Source organism: Urocampus carinirostris, chromosome 15, assembly GCF_059441175.1.
Source record: "Urocampus carinirostris isolate Australia breed hairy pipefish chromosome 15, RoL_Ucar_1.0, whole genome shotgun sequence".
NCBI classification, from domain to species: Eukaryota; Metazoa; Chordata; class Actinopteri; order Syngnathiformes; family Syngnathidae; genus Urocampus; species Urocampus carinirostris.
Genome location: NC_142363.1, coordinates 5297642 through 5318517, shown reverse-complemented (window position 1 = coordinate 5318517; position 20876 = coordinate 5297642). Strand labels below are relative to the sequence as shown.

Sequence of the window (20876 nt, the reverse complement as noted above, 5' to 3'; positions counted from 1 at the left end):
TAGTAGGCTTTCGAGCCTATACAGCTTGGAGTAAGACAACATGCATAAAGAGGATGATGTGGTCAAAATACTCATTTGCCTAATAATTCTGCACTCCCTGTATTTGTGAGAACGGATGACATTTTCTAATACCTGATGATTAGAGCCTCCATAAGGAAGTCCAATTCATCTTGTTCTGAGCACACCTCAGGAAGAGTCTAGTTTTTCAAACAAAAATACATTTACTCAGTAAAAATGACTACTTTAATTAAAAGTCAAAGATAAATAAAAGGAAGATAATAGAACAAAAATGATTCTTAGAGGTCACCTTTACTGCTACATGGAGAGGACTCTGTTCGCCTGATATTCCCACTGCCAGCCCTTCATAGACTTCACCAAAAGCACCATGACCCAGGCCCCTGGAAAGAAGCAGCACATCATTTTTTCATAGCAGTCGTATCCAACATAGAGGCCAGATACGGCCCGTTTGATGATTTAATCCGGTCTGCCCTAAATTTCTGTCAAAAATAAGAAGTGAGTCTTCAGATCATTTCTATCAGAAGGTTATGATTTTTTTTAATAAATCCACTATATTTTAGACTAATTGCAAAGGGAAAAAATAATGTATTTGAAACATTGATTCACTGCAATCTGGCAAATTATGTCTCTTTTATGGCTTTAGTCAAAAGGAAATTTGGTAAATTTGGTTTGTAACCACTGACGGATTAAAAACACGAGTAAAATATCCTCAGGATACAACATCATATTCAACTTTTTAACAATTCTGTCATCCCGCCTACACAACTTGCAGTGCAAGATATAAAAATGATAAGTAGATGATACATGCACTATCCATCCATCCATTATCTGCACCACTTATCCTCAGTAGGGTCGCGGGGGTACTGGAGCCCATCCCAGCCATCTTCGGGCAGTGGGCAGGGGACACCCTGAACTGTTTGCCAGCCAGTCGCAGGGCACATAGGGACGGACAATTCGCCCGGTCATTCACACCTAGGGACAATTTGGACCGGCCAATTAACCTGAAATGCATGTTTTTGTAATGTGGGAGCAAACTTGGAGGAAACTCATGCAAGCACGGGGAGAAAATGCAAACTCCGCACAGGAAGGTTGGTAGCTGGATTTGAACCCATGACCTCAGAACTAACCTATTGTATAACAACAATAAAGATAATTTGTTCATGAACATAAGATGTTGTTATTCACCTGGTGAGTGAGATGTTGCGTCGCGGCACTTCTTTGAGGTCGTTGACCGATGCCGTTTTGCCAGCAAAGCAGTAGTTGGGATTATAGTCTGTCATGATGGTGGATGCCCTCAGTTTACTGATCTTGCAATCTGGACTCTGTAGCTCCAACTGGATCGACTGCAACTCTGTGTGTTTACGCCTGTACACTAAGGAGGGAAAACATATCAAAACAAGCCTTTTCATCCATCGTATATATTGAAAACGGTATTTCAGAATGTATATAGAGAAAAATAAAGTCGCATTTAAGAGCGCCATCTTAGGTTGTAAGTGTTCGTTAGACAATACCATGGTTAGTGTCTGACATACCTCCCTCAAGCAAAGGGTCACAAATGGCGTTTTGAACTAGGCACAGGTGTGTCCATCTATCATAGGCCTGTGCCTAATCACTGTGAGTGGTTTAAAAGGACAAAATTCGAGTTCCTACTAAACATTAAACCTATCATAGACTGGAAAAATCGCAGTTGCAATCATAAATGTTGACATTTATTACTTGGACACAAAGTGAAACTCTTAAGAAATTTATATTTTTTTCCCCTACTTGAAAGCTGTCTGCATCGAGAATATTTAAGACATTGCAAATGCAGACATAATGTCAACCTATTCAGAACAGTTACATAATCACAACAAGTTCATAAAAACAACTAATCCACACAGATAGACATAAAGCAGTTCAAAAAAGGAAGACACAGCCCTGGCCTGTGTTAAGAAGTCCACATGAGAACAGTTAATGTTGACGTTTTGGAATGTGAGCTATTCAACAAGTGCTGATTACTGTGGAAGAGTTGTCAGTTTCTGGCTAAGCTGCCATCCGTCATTACTACATCTCATTGGCGCACAGAGGTCGTGCTAACCCCCCTTCCTTGCCAATGAACATAGGCAGCAGTCGGAGTACGTTAATGCGTGTTCTCTACTCCAACGACAAGAGGGAGCGTGGGTGCACATATGAAGGAGATGGCCTTATGACTGCATGTTGTCTGCCGATAATGGTTGGAGAGCTACTGGGCCATTGAATGTGTGCACTCCCTGTAAGGTCTTCTTGTTCTGACAATATATTAAGTGCTGTCCAAGAGGAACCTGGCCAAATGCTGCATAACCTTGTGCATGTGGGTGGAAAAAAGATGTCTCCGGAGAAGATGGAGGCTCTAAGTGCAATGCGTGTAGCCATGTAAAATAGGATCAAATAGAATAGAATAGAACTGGCACTCCAGGATAAACATGTCATAAAATACTTTATGGAACATCGTAATATCTGATAACTAGATGTCACTGCATCGTGAAGTGCAACGGAAAACTAATTCTACGAAGCACAAGGCAGAATACAAAGTCTGAGGTCGGCAACCACTGGTCCGCAGACCGGTACTGGGCCGTGGGTCATTTGGTACCAGTCCGCGCAAAAAAAAAAGTTTGCCTTATTTTTTTCTTATACCTTATTTATTTTTGTATACACGCATTTTTGATGCGCGTTATACCAAGGTTTTACAGTAGTATATTACCACATTTGAACAATCAATAATGATCAGTCGACAAAATTGCTGATCACATTTGCTCACACGAATAAAACATGGATGGCAGCGGTGAGAGCACCAACTTCTAACCCCTTGATCACTGAAATTTCAAATGACATTACAACAAATCCATTACAGCAATAGTCAGCGTTCTCCAGATTAGCTTCGTGTCCAGTAAAATAAATACAAAATTCTCACCCTACGAGTAAAAATATCCATGTTTAAATGATAGTTTATGTATTTTTGCCTCTAATTAAAATCAAGTTTCTTTTTTAAATGAATTATTTTTTTACCATTAGGAGGCGCTATATAATACATACATATTGTTTTTTTATTTTTTTCTAAAAAATAAATAGAAAAATAGTAAAACTTGAAAAACAGGTTTAATTCCAAGTTACAGCTAAATTATTAGCCCAAAAAAATAATTACCTTCAGTGTTGGTGATAGGAATGAGTGGAGAGGTGTTGTAAAAGAATAGTGGGATGTTTGGACATATTCTAAGGGATGGGCAGGGCACCCGTATGATGCGGCTGGGGTAAACCAGTGAAAGCTGTCGAGCCCTGCTGTTGAACAGAAGAGTGTGTTGTGTCACCCTGACCCGAGTGACATGGTCGCTTTCTTGTGTCCTGTTTCATCTGGAGGGAGGAAAGCATGACCAACTTGGATGTCGAGGTGCTTAACTTATTTGGGTGTTTAAGCATTTGGGTTGGCAATGGTCCAAAACAATTTGTGTGTGTTTTTTTTTGCTACTTTTTCCCTTTTTATTTTTCTTTTTTTTGAATTTTATTTTATTTTCTTGATTTTTGTATGTGTTGTCTTGCTGTCGGTCACCCCTCTCGAGGGATATGACCACGGTAGATAGATAGATAGATAGATAGATAGATAGATAGATAGATAGATAGATAGATAGATAGATAGATAGATAGATAGATAGATAGACAGACAGACCACAGTAAGCACAAAAAGACAAAAGAAAAAAAATGTAAATTCAAGCAATACGATAACATCAACAACAATATGAATCTGGTGGCAGGACTTAATTTTAACCATTTCAAAGTGCCTTAAGATTTTTTTCAACTGAAAGTAAGTGTGCCTTGGCTCAAAAAAAGTTAAGAAAAACTGTTTTAAGGGACCTGTAGTGTCTGCAGGTCAAGAAGGTGGGCAGTGAGAGGGATCCTTAATAATGTTGTTGACTTAGGTGCAGCAATGTCTGAGGGAGCACTTGATGATTTTTTGAGATGTGTTATTGACTTTGTGTACAGGGGAAACTAACATGAATATAGACGATATATTGCTGCTTTACGAATACTATCCAGTTTCATGCTTTGGGCATATTACTGCTAAAGATTCTGTCATTTCTAACCTTATATAACTTTCATAAAAAAATAAGGGTGTTGTCTGCTTACCTTCAAAACTTTAAAGCCTGTCTTTTGGATCAAAATATCTATTAGAACTGGCCGGGAAGTCAATGCACAACAGGAAATGGGACAAATTGAGTGCCACTCTGGGTAAATTTCGCCTGCCTCACTTCAGTTTCTCTCTTTGTGTACCTATTCATTGAAGCCACCCACACAATAAGTGAGTGATTTATTACTGTTGCCGATTTGACATAATCAATCGTCCGGAAAACTTGCAGACAAAGGCTGACATGTAGGACTCACTAGAAATATTACACAAGCGTCCACTTTGACGTATAGCCACCAATTAGGGGCTAAACAGTTGGTCTACTTGTGTGAGCCTATACGTTGGATCAATAGCGTCCCCTAATCAAGACCGTTTTTAATTATTTTTATCTTTACTGTGACAAAGAATACTGCAATTTGCAAATATTAGCAGTGACTTCAATAAGTATGTTTGTGTTCTGCACAATACAGGTGACTTTGGTCTTTGATTAATAAAATTTGGGCAGCTCCATCGGTTTGTTGTGTGTAAGTCTGCCTTTCAGTCCAGATTAGCCAACATCAGAATTTATCTTAGGCTATGCTAAATTTTAAAAGCATGCAATATAGATTCTGTTACCAGGCCCTGCCTCAATGAATTTCTGCAAGTAAGAGATACCTGCCCTTCAATGGACTTTGCAATTGATTGAAAAGCACCATTACTGTAGTTTAAAAGGAGATTTAAAAATAAATGAATAAGTAAATTAATAGATAATTACAATAAGATTCACCGCTGACATCATTATAGTTTGATAATGACACAAAGTAGCATGCAAGCAGTGCTTTTTAATTTTGTCTAAAATTAAAAGCAAACGAGGTGAAAAAGGTGCAAATCAAAATAAGGGTGGAATACCATTGTTTGTGTTATTATGTACTATATGAACAAGAAAAAAATTGAGTTTATTCCTTGAGAATGAAAATACAACTTACTTTATAACCTTTTCACCCATCGCAACAAATTAAGTTTGTTTGTCAACCTCTGCCCATCTTCCAGGCTAACCAGTCAGTGTATCTCTAACTTTCTTCATTATTATGGGCAAAATAATGCAATAAAACACGCTTATGATAAAATGAGATGTGGTCCCTCTCAAACCTAATAAGAATGGCCCCTGACTTTGGTGGCTCTGCCTGTCATATGCCCCCTTGTGTCCATTTACGTTTTAAGCCGACCTCCTCATTTCAGTATTGTATTTCATAGTTTTTAAGACAGTGGTAACTCTACATACGGGCTTCATTCATTCCAGGATCATGTTCGTAGCATGAATTGCAAGCGAGTGATTTTGATCTAGCGGTAGGAATGAATGATGTTAGCATTTACTGTACACTGAAAAGAAAAGTTACTGTCACTTTAAACAAACGTAATCACAAAAAAATGTTTACAGCACAATTTTTTTTTTGTTTTGTCTGTTTGATTTCATTCGTCACTTTCTTTTGCCCTTTTAGGTGGACTCGTAACGCTATAAATTTCTACAGGTCTTTTGAAAAGAAACTTATCCAAGCAGCTTTATCGCTGCCTCCTTTTCAAAATGTTACGAAAATGCATAAGACAAATGTGAGAGCTGTCGCACAACCAGTTGCCACTTCCTCCCACTGGTTAGTACCTCTCTAATCTCCTTTTGTAGACACCAGCTTGTCCTTTTTTTAGTGTTTTTTGCAACAGGAACATAAACACCCACGGAAATCTTTGTAGCAAAGCGCTGCATAAATTCTTCTGCACTTTGTGATCGGCACTCGCTGCTTTTTGATTGTAGGCCTTGGCTTGGTCACTCACACAAGCACTTCATGAGTGTTTTTCTATTATCTCCTGCTTTGTCTGTTATTTCTTGTTCCGGTCATCGTTCTCTTTATTTTTAGACACCTTACCGCAGACCTGGGCCCTCTGGTCCTTGAGAGCCACATGGATGATTTTGGATGGTTCTCTTCTTTAACTCAGGTTATGCAACTTGCTGAGAACATGCGTACTCTTCACGTAGAACCGAGGGATCTAAAACGGGTGCCTGGGGAAGGCGCACAGGCAAACTGGACTGAGCTGATGTCTGTGAGTGGTCACGGGTATTGAGCGGTCTCAAGTGGTCTCTAGCAGTAGGCTCTGGCAGTGTTTTTCAACCTTTTTTGAGCAAGGGCATATTTTTTGCATTGGAAAAAGTTTGCGGCACACCACTAACCAAAAATGTTATAAAATGACACTGAAACAGTATGTTTAATACAATATAATTTATAATACCCCCGGTTTTCAAACAGGATAGCGCCTGGTTTGGTGACTCCCGTCATCTTACGCCCCCTTGCGTCCATTTTGTTTTGTGTGCATACAAACCAACAACCTGATTTCTGGTTTGTATTTCATAATTCTAAATCCAGGCAAGTATGTACGTCAAAAACCACTACAAAACGGGAAAACAAACAATCTAAGCACATTAAAATACATCTCATGGAATAATGCTTCATTTTTATTCTTACTTACTTATCATGACTCCTGACACGGCCAACAGCAGGGCGGCAATGAGCGCTGAGGTCCCGACTGACAGCCCGAGCGCCAGATGTGAGAGAGATGGCTGAGGGGGCAGAAGGGACACCTCTGCACCACAAGAGAAGAAAACAGTGTTACGCTTGTTACCTTCCACAAAGAACTATTAACATTCCAGTCGCCTCTCTGTTCCTCTCCTTAATTAACCACGCCAAGGAGATGACACAACAGCGCTTGAGGGGCCATGCAGCATATCAATTTCTCGATGCCTTGATAGGAGGATCTGCGAGGTAGGGGTAGGTGGATTGATCTAAAAATCGATATTATTGATACTAAGCAAAAACTTGGGTCGGGTCAATTTATTGTCCTGGGATCGATACTTCACCTCTCCACAAATTCCCTCAAAGTGCCGCTTCTATATGTAGATAGCGCAGTCCCCCAAATTTATACCTATTTGTCTGATTGACAGGCACACTTTTAGCACTTCTCGCTTCCTGGACTGCTGCTGCATCCTGGTTGCCAGACAAAAGAAAGGGCTAAATCTATTCACTCACCCTTACGTGAAGGTAGAATTGACAGAGGCAAACAGAAAAGGCAGGGCGGTGTGGACTTTTTTCAACGACAGAAAAGGACAAGGCCAGGTTTATAATTTGGGCAGTAAAGTGATCTGTTACTGTGGCAACACAACAAATGTAACTGTTCCTGAACAAAAAACATGTAAATCCGTTTACATGATGGCAACATAGCCAAAACGGCTTTTTTATTACATAGAATTTTTTGGTATGACTCTCATTGATCAATTATTCAATGATCATAACATTTCCATGCAAACGAGTATCGGTATCAGATCAGTATCAATCAATACTACCACATATTTATTTGGATTAGCTTGTTACTAAAATTCTCAGTATAACCCAACTCTACTGCGAGGTACAAATCTCCCTACTGTGTTGAAGCTGCCACGTTTTCTGACCTAACGATGTGCAATATTGTGCTGCGAAATATAGATTTGCAAACTATCAGCGGTGCGGACAAACTACAGGTTGCTAAGTGATTATTTGGATAAAAATAGAGCTTTTATATTGATTGCAACAATGTTGACATGTCACATATCATTTGGTTTAAGATCAGCATTCATGTGCTGTAATCATCCAGATAACAATTCATAATCGAGGAGGCAATTTTTGGCTTCACAGAGAGGCTCTTTATTCAAGCTTAACCCATGCAAAAACTCTTTTATTGGGCATGGGTGAAGCTGTTTTACAAAAACAAAAGGTGTAGTTCTATGACCACGAGCTTTGTGTATTAAAAAAAAAAAAAAAAAAAAAGAGAAAACCTTCCTAAATAATGTCAGAAAACCAGTTGGTGCTTTGCTAAGAAGCGTCACAGCCAGCCAGTCACAGGGCACACACACTTATACAACCACACCGAGAAATAGTTTCGACCGGCCAATTAACCTGACATGCATGTTTTTGGAATGTGGGAGTAAACTGGTGTGCACGGAGGAAACCCACGCAAGCACGGGGAGAACACGCAAACTCCGCACAGTAAGGCTGGTAAAGCTGGATATTGATCCCTTGACATCAGAACTGTGCCGTGGACGCGCTAAATACTCATTCGCCGTGCTGCCCCCATGGTGAGAAATGTTCCTAGCCAAATACTGGCATTGCCGTTGTATCAAAGGTAAGCTAATATGGAGTACAGATCATGCCATACGTAATAAAAAAATGCCAAAAAATAAAAGACCACATAAATACATCCTCAACCCGAATACCGAAATAAATGAGATCAATGCAACGTATTCATATATTTGTGGTTTCTTTTTTTCTGTATCTATTTCGATGTGTACATTATCGTGTATTTTGCAATAAGTTTTATGTTGCCTGACCTCTCCAGATATTGGTTGATCAGTGAGGAAACTTGCTACTACACCTATCAAACAATAAGTGAAAAGCTTAACTAGTTTGAACCAACCCCTCATTCGGATAACATTGTGTTGTGACAAAATACACGACCAATTACATTACAAGATACATGCCATAATACAACACAAAAATGAACGTCAAAGTAAATACTGAAATAAATAAACTAATAAATAAATAAATGACAGAATGAATAACAGAACATATAAATATTTTTTATTTATGTCATTTAGGTGTTGCGTGATTCATTTATGTATTCATTTATTTATATAGCATTTATTTCTCATACATTTATTTTACATATGGCAGCTTTGATCCTTCATAAGATATATTTCATATATTATATATATTATATACATTATTATATATTATTTCAAGCAGTTTATTGTGAAAGTGCACAGAATAACATACATGTCCTTTAAAACAAGCAAAAACATCTTCAGATAATTTTACTCATTTTATTGATTTTTCCGTCCAAATCTACTATATGTTACAAAACTATTTTTTTGGTAAACAATATAGTCTTATTTTATCATGATATTAATTAATTATATTTTTAAAATGATTTAAGGATTTGGCAGATCTTAATGTGTTTTTTTTTTGCTTTCTAATTAGTAAAACATGAATTATCGAGAGTTTTATAACTGAAATAAAGTTGAAAATATGGTAAAAAAAAGAAGGAAAAGTAACATTTGAAATTATAACAAAGGTCTGTTAACGGAACGCAGGGTCGCAAAGCAATTTTTTTTCCCAGATTGACTGTGCAAAAACCCGTTTGGGGACAACTCAGGTGTGTTTAAAATTAAAAACATTTTTAATAATGATTCACCCCTCTTTTGGCAAGCACTTGGGATCATGAGAAAATGTCCAATTCAAGACTTCATTAAGGAATCCCTTTTCCTAAATCCTTTACATGAGTTTTTTTTAAACATACCTTTACAGAGATAAATGACTAATCCAGCCAACAGTTGTTCTTAACACCATTTGCTACAGTGTGATTATCCCCAGTGTAATTTTTTAATGAGAAATAAAGACATTGAAACATTTACTGAGATAAAGATTCACTTAAGTGCTAAGCCTGGAAGACATAATTACATTTGCAAATGAATTCATGTTCCATTTTGAGAGTCACAGTTCATTAAGGTACACTTCCATTCCATTCGACCTATTAATGCCGACAGAGCTAAGGTGAAAGCGTGCAATGTAAATTGTGGAAGTGGCATACCTGTGGAGTTGATGCAGGAAATCCCGTCAGGCGCCAGGATCAGTTCTTCGTCGCAGTCGCAAATGATTTCGTCTCTTAATTCGCGGCATTCGCCACTTTCGCAGTGGCTGCAGTTACGGACTGGACTGATGATCACTTCGCCATCGCTCTCCATTGCTAAGAGAGGCAAAAGGAATTTACATGAGAAGTCAACATTTTCAGCTACTTCAAGGATAGTGGTTTGTATAAAGGGTTAGGGTTACAAGTTACTGTAGATAGCCGTCATATAATAACCTAAGCCTAACCCAACCCTAAGGGCTCCAAGTTAGATAACCATTTGTAATATAACCCTAATGTAACCCTAAGCCTAACCCTTAACCCCTAACCCCAATCATAACACTAACCAAACCTTAACCCTACCTTAACCCTGAGGGCTACTATCTATATATCTATATATCTATATATATCTAGCACACGCGCTAACCACTGCGCCGCCGTGCTGCCCATATATATATATATATATATATATATATATATATATATATATCTGTCTATATCTATCTATCCATATATCTATATATATCTATAGATATCTATATATATATTTATATGAAATTGTATAATTACCTTCATCCTGTTTAAGTAATGCCACAATAAAAAGAGGTAGTGAGTCTGATGTTGAATTTATCAGACAAGTGACATGATTCAGCCTTTAGTCTGGACCGTATCTTGCACATGTACACACAATGTTTGCCTGCATAGTACGGCAAAACTGCAAAAAGGTGTTGTAAGGAGCGATTTTGCCCCAATATGAGTATTTAAAGTCGTCTTTATTCTTGAGACACAATCCTCATTATTAACTAAGGTTCCATAAAAGCTATAGTTAAAACCTAATAATAATTACCGTAAATTCCAGACTATAGAATGCAGCTGATTATAAGCCGCACCCACCACATTTTAAGAGGATAACCGCTCTTGTACTTACACAAGTCGCACCTGTATATAAGCCGCATGCGCCCACATTAAAACATGTAACACAATCACAAAATCAACCCAAACCCAATTTTGAATCCCGCGATTGTAACTGAATACAAACTACACAGTCCAAAAACCACAGCCGGCAAAGTGAACGTAAAATGATATCGGTACTTAAGGTTTGATGCAGACCTGCAGAGTCCGGGTCCCATTGAAAATAATACAAGGGAAAAAAATGTATATTTCCTAAGGTAAGGGTGGGAAAAATATATATCCACTATTGTCCACTGCGTCCACAAACACGTCTCACCTTTACTCCACTTCCCGTCAGCCCCCGTTGTTTTCGCCCATTCTTTTTGATTCGCCCGTGGAAAACATATCAGAATAAGTCTCTAAAATAAATATATTACAAAAATATACAGTTGCAAATACATATTATACATGGTTACACATATTTACAAAGAAAGACACCGAGAGAGTTTTCAAAGCTTTAATAATATTATAACTTTCATCCCAAACCGTGCCTGTGAATGGTAGCAAAACGCTACTAGAAACACGCTCGCAGCACTGTAAACGGGTCTGTTAAAAAAACATACCGTACATGTAGAAATCGCGGTAAACCGTCCTCATCTTCCTCCTTATAACTGACGTCATCAAAGTCGACTTCCTTCAGTATGGGAAAGAGACTTTGTCATGTAGACGTCGTCCCACGCTCCCTTATTCAAAAACACGCTAGCAACACGCTCGCAAAGTAAAGTTTACGTGCTCTGTTTCCTTCCTTATCGGACTGCTCCATTGCGTTTAGCTTGAAAGCTGCGTGATGTGCCTTTCGTTTTGCAATTTGCATGATGAGGATATGTCTACGCTAATTTAATTTGTGCACAAGCTAAGAAGTTGCAGTCTTCCTTGGCGCATATATTCCACCAGTCTAAATCTTACCTTTTGTACTTGAGCGCCGCTGGCGGCTGTTAGAAAAATTACATAAATTGGCCGCATCACTGAATAAGCCCCAGGGTTGAACGTTTGGGAAAAAAGTAGCGGCTTAAAGTCCGGAATTTACGGTATTGCAAGCTTGTTTTTATGCTAGTTTGGAATACAAAAAAGAGTCTGCTAATCTGTTTTTACTATTTTGTTTGCTACCTGACGTTATGTCTGAGTTGCAACAACTGAATAAGTGATTTATCAAGTCAAAAATAATAATAATAATAATAATAATCATAATAATCATAATTATAATAATTCACAATCAGTTGGTGAATGAATTAAAAAAAACAAAAAACTTATTTACAGGGCAGCACGGCGGGGCAGTCGTTAGCGCTTGTGCGGCACAGTTCATGTCATGGGAACCTCCTGCGTGGGTTCAAATCCAGCTCCAGACTTCCTGTGCGGAGTTTGTATGTTCTCTCCGTGCTTGCGTGGGTTTCCTCCGGGCACTCCGGTTTCCTCCCACATTCCAAAAACATGCATTTCAGGTGAATTGGCCGGTCAAAATTGGTGTGAATGAGCGAGTGAGTTGTCTGTCCCTGTGTGCCCTGTGATTGGCTGGCAACCAGTTCAGGGTGTCCCCTGCCCACTGCCCGGAGATGGCTGGGATGGGCTCCAGCCCCCCCGCGACCCTAATAAGGATAAGCGGTACAGCTAATGAGATGAGATGAGAACTTATTTACATCATCAACAATATGAAGGGTACAGATGATCTTGTTTTTTTTTTTCCAAGTTTTAAAGGTTTATCTTATTTCCATACTGTATATAAAATAGGCAACATATTTTCTGAAGTTAGTTAAATTATGTAATTTGGAAGATAATTTTGCACACGTGAATCCTTTTTTTTAACTTTGGAAAATATACGTTTTTCCTAAATTACTAAAGGAAGTACATAAAATATATTATAAAAGGAGGAAAGTAGTATATTAAATGAACAAAAATCAATCTACCTGACAATTTTATTCTGCTTGCTTACCAAATGCTGTTTAGTTTTGACTATTGCACACCCGCCAAGGACATTGCATAGGATGCCAGGGTTGTTTGTTTATTTCGATCATTATGCACAGTTATCAGTTATCACTGTCACTTTTGGCCAATAATGTGTATTTTCTTTGGTTTTCATTTTTCTTTGTAACCTACAAGATTTAAAATGAAAAAGAAAGGCATTGGGGGAGGATATTTTCAACACCTAGAAAACTTTGCATCTTGAGGGTTGTTTGTCCAATCCTCTCCTTGCCAGTTAGAATTCAAATAGTCTTCTCTCCTTATTTAAGGTGTCCACAAAACTATAATTCATCAACCAAACAAGAACTTATTTCGGTTAAAGATAATTATTTAATATTTTTTTACCTTCCATTATTTTCAACAATTACCTTACTGGACTTTTTGTAGCATATAGCGTTTGTATTTATTATATTTTTTGTCATACTTTTTGATTTAAGAATAGTTAAAATCACAGATCGTTAACCATGAGTGACATTATTATAAAGTATCTTCTAGCAGGGCTTTGCGACTCAAGAATTATTTTGTGATATTACAGGGTTTCATAATTACAAATAAGTGACTATATAAGTCCGTATAGACTGAAACACATCGTTAAATATTTGTAAAAAAAATGATGTGCTCTAATAGTTTGAACGATTCCTAATTGTACCTTGTGAGAGGCCTAGCTGTCACAAATGAAAAATTTAACTCGGTGAATTAAGTGGAGCTAACCTGTTGAGAGCTGATTTTGCAATTTTGCATTGTCTTTCACGCTTTTTATGTTTTCCTATTTTTCGTTGTCGCTCATCATTAATCATAATCATCAGTTTGCTTTGTCTCTCCTCAAACACAAAAACTAATCTGTAAAAGTATATAATTCAAGGCCATTTAAGCAGATTCAGAAGTGTGTCCAAGTGGGTTACCATACTTGCCTAACATGTGGTCGATAAAAAAATCTTTGTGCTACTTCTTCTCTCTTGATATGAATTGCAAAATCACAGCATGATTATGCATTAACCAACCTGAAAATATGAACTGGTTGAGTCTTACAAAATAAGAATTGCCATCACATTGGCGCTGAGTCCTATAAATTGCCGTTGGGCTCTACTTTTTTAATTACTAGTGTGACAAATGGGCGCTTTCACATTGGCCATCGACGCTGGCTTTTCTTAGTCAATGTGAGACTTTCAGAGTCATATGAGGTGAATCTCCGCCTCCAGCCACACGTTTGATTTGGTGATTATAGGTGATGATACACTGGCTGTGTGGGAAAAAAATACTGGGCGTTATAAAGAAAGAAGACTAGGGTAATTTTCCCATTGAATCACTTACCGGCTGCTTTGTCTCTTCTATGATCATATCTAATATTAACTAACTGGTGTTAATTTTTTTTTTACAGATTTAATTTGGAAATACTCGCATATAAGCCTACCCCTAAAACTGCACTACGATAGCCACATACCAAAAAAATAAATAAAACTGTACCTAAAAAAAATGTGGCGATTGATAGACTCGCAAACGATTAAACAATGTTAAATCAATTGCTGTACCTTTAAACAACAGTTTGATGGCAGACACAAATACACTATATTCGTATTTTGCATCACATTAGTTGATCTGATTGTTTTTGTCACTGTTTTCCATATTCCCTTCCCATTATCACTAGGGAGCTTTGTCAAACTCATGGCATGGGGGCCAAATGTGGCCCGCCACATCATTTTATGTGGTCTGAAAATGTTTTGAAAAAATAAAATAATTTACTGTAATGCTTTTTGACTACGAAACCCTCAAATTGAAGGCAAAGTGCAGCTACATGCCAGTCTTCCTATAGCGATGCCAATTACTGGAATTAAGAAATAAATTATCTTAAAAAGGTTGAATTACATTTTGTCATTTTTTTTAAATTGAGTTATTATCTTATATCTCTAGTGACATTTATTTATACAACAGTATTTTATGTGACTTAACACGAAGGAGTAGAAACATACCATTCATTTACATTTCGTTGCATTCATAAGTTACATCAGGCTCTTTAAGGACAGCCATTGTGCTTATTTAGCCAATGGTGAACATTAGTCTGACGCCCCTGCTCTAAGGAACCGTTACTATCGGTAAAAAATTATATACGACATACAAAATCACAATAAATTAGATGTGGTCCCTCTCAAACACAATCGGGACGGCTCCAAAGTCTTGTTTGCAACAACCTTGTTCACTTATACTTTTGTTTATACAAAAAATAAAGCAGTTTTAAAATGGCATTTAAAATGTCATATTTTTTTAGGTATATCCATCAACCCACCAAACCCCCACACACAAATAAAAATTCTCTGGGTGTAAATTTATTGAATAAGACTAACTTAAGTAGCATGTTAGACAGCACTGTTGGTGACTTTACGGACAATTCCAATTCCAAATATTGCAGTCACCAAACCCTAAGATGAAACAAACATTTGCTTTTGATGGCAGTTCACCTTTGAGAGGATAGAGGTAGGGCTCCGCAGCTGGACCAAAGAAGGATGTGCCATCATCACCGTCGTGTTTGGGATTGTCATTTAATGAGGTGTTACCACCTGGAAACAAAATTAACAAGTGATTAATTTGTAATTCTAATTAACACCCATCCATCAATTCTCCATGGTCATTATCCTTGCTTCGGAGTTCATATCTGCTGACTACCAACAAGGCAACGAGGGTACGCTGTCCTGGCCAATTGTATTATTCAAATCAACTATAACTTTCATTAAAATGCGCTGTTCTGATATGAGTTGGATAAGGAGGCTTTTTCCAGTCCTGGTAACCAGTAAACCAGTACTATATGTTTCGTGTGGGGTAGGAGACTCCTAAGCCCCAAAAAATGGCCGGAGAGGGATGGGCACCACCAGATAATCCTCTTTGGATTCTTCACAAAACTAAAATAAATAAATTAAATAATACAACGAACTAAAATTAAAAACTAAATAACAATCTGTGGGTTCTAAACAGAAAAAAGTCCATGCAAGATAACATTTCTGCGGTTTCGTGCCCAGTCTTAACAGGTATAAGATACACTTAGTTGTCAGAGCACTGGACCACTTATTTTTGTGAAATTTTCAAGATTTATTTGTGTGATATAGCAGCAAATAAGTATTTGAACACCTGAGAAAATGAATGTTAATATTTGGTACAGTACCCTTTATTTGTGTTCACAGAGATCAAATGTTTCCTGTAGTTTTTCACCAGGTTTGCACACACTGCAGGAGGGATCTTTTCTAGATCAGTGCGGTTTCTGGGCTGTCGCTGATTAACACGGAGTTTGAGCTCCCTCCAAAGATTTTCGATTGGGTTCAGGTCTGGAGAATGGCTGGGCCATGCTAGAACCTTCATATGTTTATTTTGGGGCCACTCCTCTGTTTTCCTGGCTTTGTGCTTTGGGTCGTGTTGGAAGACCCAGCCAAGTCCCATCTTCAATGCTCAAACTGACGGAAGGACGTTGTTCCCCAAAATCTCACAATACATGGCCCCAGTCATCCTCTCTTTAATGCAGTGCACTCATCCTGTCCCGTGTGCCGAAAAACACACCCAAAGCAGCCCCATGCTTCAAAGTAGGGATGGTATTCTTCGGATTGTCCTCTTCATTCTTCTTCCTCCAAACACGCTTAGTGGAATTATGACCACAAAAATTTCTCCCATGAACGCTCTATATCATCCAAATGGTCATGTGCAAATTTGAGACGGGCCTTGACTGGTTTAAGCAGGGGAACCTTTTGTGCCGTGCATGATTTCAAATCATGATGTCTTAGTCTATTACCTACAGTACGTAACCTTGGAAAGGGTTGTCCCAGCTCTTTTCAGGTCATTGAGGAACTCCTGTCGTGTAGTTCTGGGCTGATTCCTCACCTTTCTTAGAATCATTGAGGTGATATCTTGCATGAGGCTCCACCGCGATTAAGATTGACCTTCACATTTAGCTTCATCCATTTTCTAATGATTGCTCCAACATTGGATCTTTTTTCACCAAGCTGCTTGGCAATTGCTCCATAGGCCTTTACAGCCTTGCGAAGGTGTACAACTTAGTCTATGGTGTCTTTGGACAGCTCTTTGGTCTTTGCCATGTTACAAGTTAAAGTTTTATAATTGTATTGGGTGTCTTTATGGAGCAAACGACCTCAAACAGGTGCATTTGATTCAGGATGATACATGGAGTGCAGGTGGACTTTTAATGGGTGGACTAACAGGTCTTTCAGGGTCAGTATTATAGATGATACTCAGGTGTTCAAATACTTATTTGCTACTGTATCACACAAATCAATTGTTAAAATAATCATGGATTGTGATTTTTGGATTCTTATTTTTAGTTTATCTCTCTCAGACTGGTCATGCACCTACAATGAAAATTTCAGACCTCTCTATGATTTTTAAGTGGGAGAAATAGCAAAATAGCAGGGGGTTCAAATATTTATTATTTTCACTGTAGTTCGGGCGAAGGGGGAGTAAGATTTAGGCACATTACAGGTCCCTAACTAGTAGCTTTGTTAAACAGTACCCTCAGAACACCATTGTTAACATCTACAGTGAGGAGGCAAAACCAAGATGCAAGCAAAAAAAACACAGACATTGGAGAACTCAATTGATAAATGATAAGTAAGATTTTCATGAAAACACAAAGTTGTCTGGATAACACCAAACTTTTGAATTGTAGTTTATGTGTGGTACCTGCATACTTTTTCTATACAGTAAATTCTTTTTTTTACTGACCTCTGTAGCCTCCACCGCCACCTCCAGCCATGCAGCCACCCCCTCCACCTCCAAAGCCCCCTCGCGTCTGCCAAAACTTCTGACAAGCCTGTCCTCCTTGTCCCCCCAGCACCAGAGGTTTGCCACCCTGACTGACAGGAGTGCTTGCGTTCCATCCCCCACCGCCACCTGTCACATGCAACATAGATTGGGCACCATACTGTGAATCATACTTGTTCTGTGTGGGAGGAGAATAAATGAAAAGGAATGAGATGCTCTAAAAGAAACAGTCCTATTGAAGTTTAAATATTAGTTAATAATTTATTCTTTAGGACAGGTATTCATCACATTTCAAAGGAAAAAATAAATGGCCATTTTTTTAAGGGGATAATGTGTATTATTTAGTGCTTCCTAGTTGTGGAAAACATAATTCAATAAAAAAAGCTACAACAATTCAGGAAATAAGCAAAAATAAATGCTCTATCATATAAATATTTGCTTATTAAAATAGGTCGTAGGTCGATAAATATGCATTACATAACCTACGCATCAAATGATACCAACTGCCCTTTAAATTCAAGTGTTACTGTTCTTATTTTACTATATTTTTAAGGGTCAAGTCAAGTCAAGTTTATTTGTATAGCCCTTAATCACAAAGAGTCTCAAAGGGCTGCACATACCACATATTATTGCAAACCACAGACTATTATTACACCATCCCCTGAACTAAAACCTACATGAGGGCAAGGAAAAACTCAAAAACCTCAACATGAGGAAAATGAAGAAACCTTGAGAAGGGACCGGACATGAGGTAATCCCCCGTCCACGATGACCAGGCTGCAATGGATGTTGCAATAACAATAAACAGATATTGTCAACATAAAATATAGGTTATTCATATACTATAGAATATAAGTGGGTTTCAAGCCTAGATTTAAACAGTTCCACTGAGGATGAGATTGAATCTCATACAGCTTGGAACAATCTACATTATCCAAAATTGTCGATAATATTACTTGATTTGTTTTTTGTTTTTACATTTTCCTTGACGAAAATGATACTTAAAATAATATATAATTTTCAAAAAAATAAAATAATTCAAGATTCTCAAAAATATTACTTGATTTTCTAATTTTGAGTATGTGTTTATGTTTCTACAATACAATTATGATTTTGATGATTTATTTATCTCTCTTTCTATCTCTGTCATTCTTTCTTTTTCTCTTTCATTGTTTCTTTCATTTTGTCTATTTTTCTGTTATTTCTTTCCCTAGTATTATCTCTTGCGCTCTTTCATTATTTCTTTCAATCTTTTAATATGTCATTCTCTATTTTCTTTTTTTCTTTTTCCTTTATTAGTTCTGTCTCTATGCTATCTTTTTCTATTTCTTTCTCTCTTTGAATTAATCCTTATTATTTTTTTTCTAATTGTTTATTTATCTTCCATTCTATTTCTCTCTCACCCCCCCTCTTTCTCTCTCTCTCGCTTTCATTATTATTTTTTTGATTTTATTCTCTCTTTCTGTCTATCATATCCTATTTTTCTCTTACATTATTTGTTTCACTTTTTATTCTCTTTATGTCTTTCATTTTCTTTCCTTCTCATTCTTTCTCAATTGTTTCCAACCAAAACAAGTTTTTCATTGCCGAGAGATACTTGGCTGATTTTTTTCATTTAAAAGAAAATCAGAGCTGCAAAATTGCTTCCTCGCCTACTCATCCCCAAAGTTTGATGCCAAATTGCTGCGAGGTATGAAATTCGTTCGGTTTTCTCATTTTGAACCGCAACGGGACAGTCATAAGAATAACTGAGGAAAATGGCAACGTTGAAATGTCGATCATAGACGCGATGAGGGGAGAGCGACTCTAAACGAAAATTGCCACACTAAGCTGACTCAGAGAAAGAGCACTCTGCCTTACATTTTTCGAGATCTTGGTAACCTTCTCCTATTAAAAATAGGTTGCTAAGTGGATATATAAAAAAGTCTAAACGTGCATAAACATGTATGTACAAAATTATTTTTTTCCCTTTTTACCACAAAAGGAAATTATGATTAAAGTAAAGCTTTGCCAACATTTATAACCAAACACAGGAACAGGTTATGTGTAGGCCTTTAATAGTCTGCTGCCAGAAGATTTAATTGCTATACATTGAAAATACAACATACTCGGTCACGTAAGTTTTCCATCTCTTAGCTCCGCCAACAGCGGCTGTTTAATTGCTGCCATCAGTCTTATCGCACAAGGTTCACCTCAGATGGCAATGAACCTTGGCCACAGAGTCACAAATTCAACTAAAGCGAGCAAGGCTGGACAAAAAGTCATAAACTCAGACCCTAGGCTTTTGCAGCACTTAAGAAGTGACTTTACTTTTTATTGCAAATAATATTTTGGTAGGCAGAGTTGGGACTAATACTTTACAAAAGAACACGTTCTCCGATGTGATTATTTTTCCAGGTATCGAGTATTGTAACGTGTCATTAAGCAATTTAGATAACTTAACTGTCATAGCTGTATGGAGCATTACTGCGTCACTTATTAAATGCAGATATTAAAGAAAGATTAGAGGTCAACCGATTATCAGGCTGGCCAATATTTGGGAATTTACAGATATCGTCATATTTTTTAGCCGATTATTAACCATAACACCAAGGAATAACCGGGCCGAACTTCTCTCTTCCTCTCCTACCTTCTGGCTCTGACGCTACCCACCTCTTGCCTTCTGACTCGATATTTTAAAGCATGTTTATTTATTGTACGTAGTTGTTCACTGATCGCTGCAACCAGAGAACCATTACGAATGAGACCCCGGTTTTCATTGGAGTTCCCCTACAAAGTACAACTGAATACAGTTACCTGGGCGCCGTCTCAAGCACAGAGCATAAAAAAGCCTTTAGATGATATACTAGCGTACAGTATTTACTTTCATCTAAGCCAAATTTACAACTATAAAATAAAATCCAAAAGTCAGGGGGTCAGCTTCTATGCACATATTTGGCTGTGTGTCACCAGTAGCAAACTGTAGGCAGCACATTAATTACCATAGTAGGTACCATAGTTACAGTTATAACAGTAGTCATATAGCAACATCAAACCAACCCGATTAATGGGGCAAATGTAAGCACAGAATTTCACGGTAAGTCTATTCAATTTTTGGTCTTATTATTTGTAAAATTACTTTTACAATACATCATACCTGGAAAAAAAAGATAAAAATGTCTTGGACACTACCCAAAAATGGAGAAGGAGTTTTTCGTGTAATTTAAAGTCCTGAGGCAAAATTGATGTGGAGTTTCTCGGCAAAGGGTTCGTTTGCATACTCTCAAGATTGCACGAGCCGAAATATATGAAGGGTTCATTGCTTTCACAGGTCGGTGTAGAGGTTTTCTTTTATTATGTGGCTATTTTAAAGCATTTTTAGGGAGTTAAATTGTATGTG

At 37.6% G+C, this 20876-nt stretch overlaps 1 protein-coding gene across 1 annotated transcript in view; it reads right to left on the bottom strand.

The window, feature by feature from the left end:
- LOC148351372 (ALK tyrosine kinase receptor-like) overlaps nucleotides 1–20876 on the bottom strand; it is a 569914-nt gene that overhangs the window by 53273 nt on the left and 495765 nt on the right. The window contains 7 exon segments of the mRNA XM_088354005.1: nucleotides 133–197; nucleotides 308–398; nucleotides 1204–1390; nucleotides 6650–6763; nucleotides 9800–9955; nucleotides 15196–15294; nucleotides 17459–17626. Of these exon segments, the coding sequence (XP_088210131.1) occupies nucleotides 133–197; nucleotides 308–398; nucleotides 1204–1390; nucleotides 6650–6763; nucleotides 9800–9955; nucleotides 15196–15294; nucleotides 17459–17626 (880 nt within the window).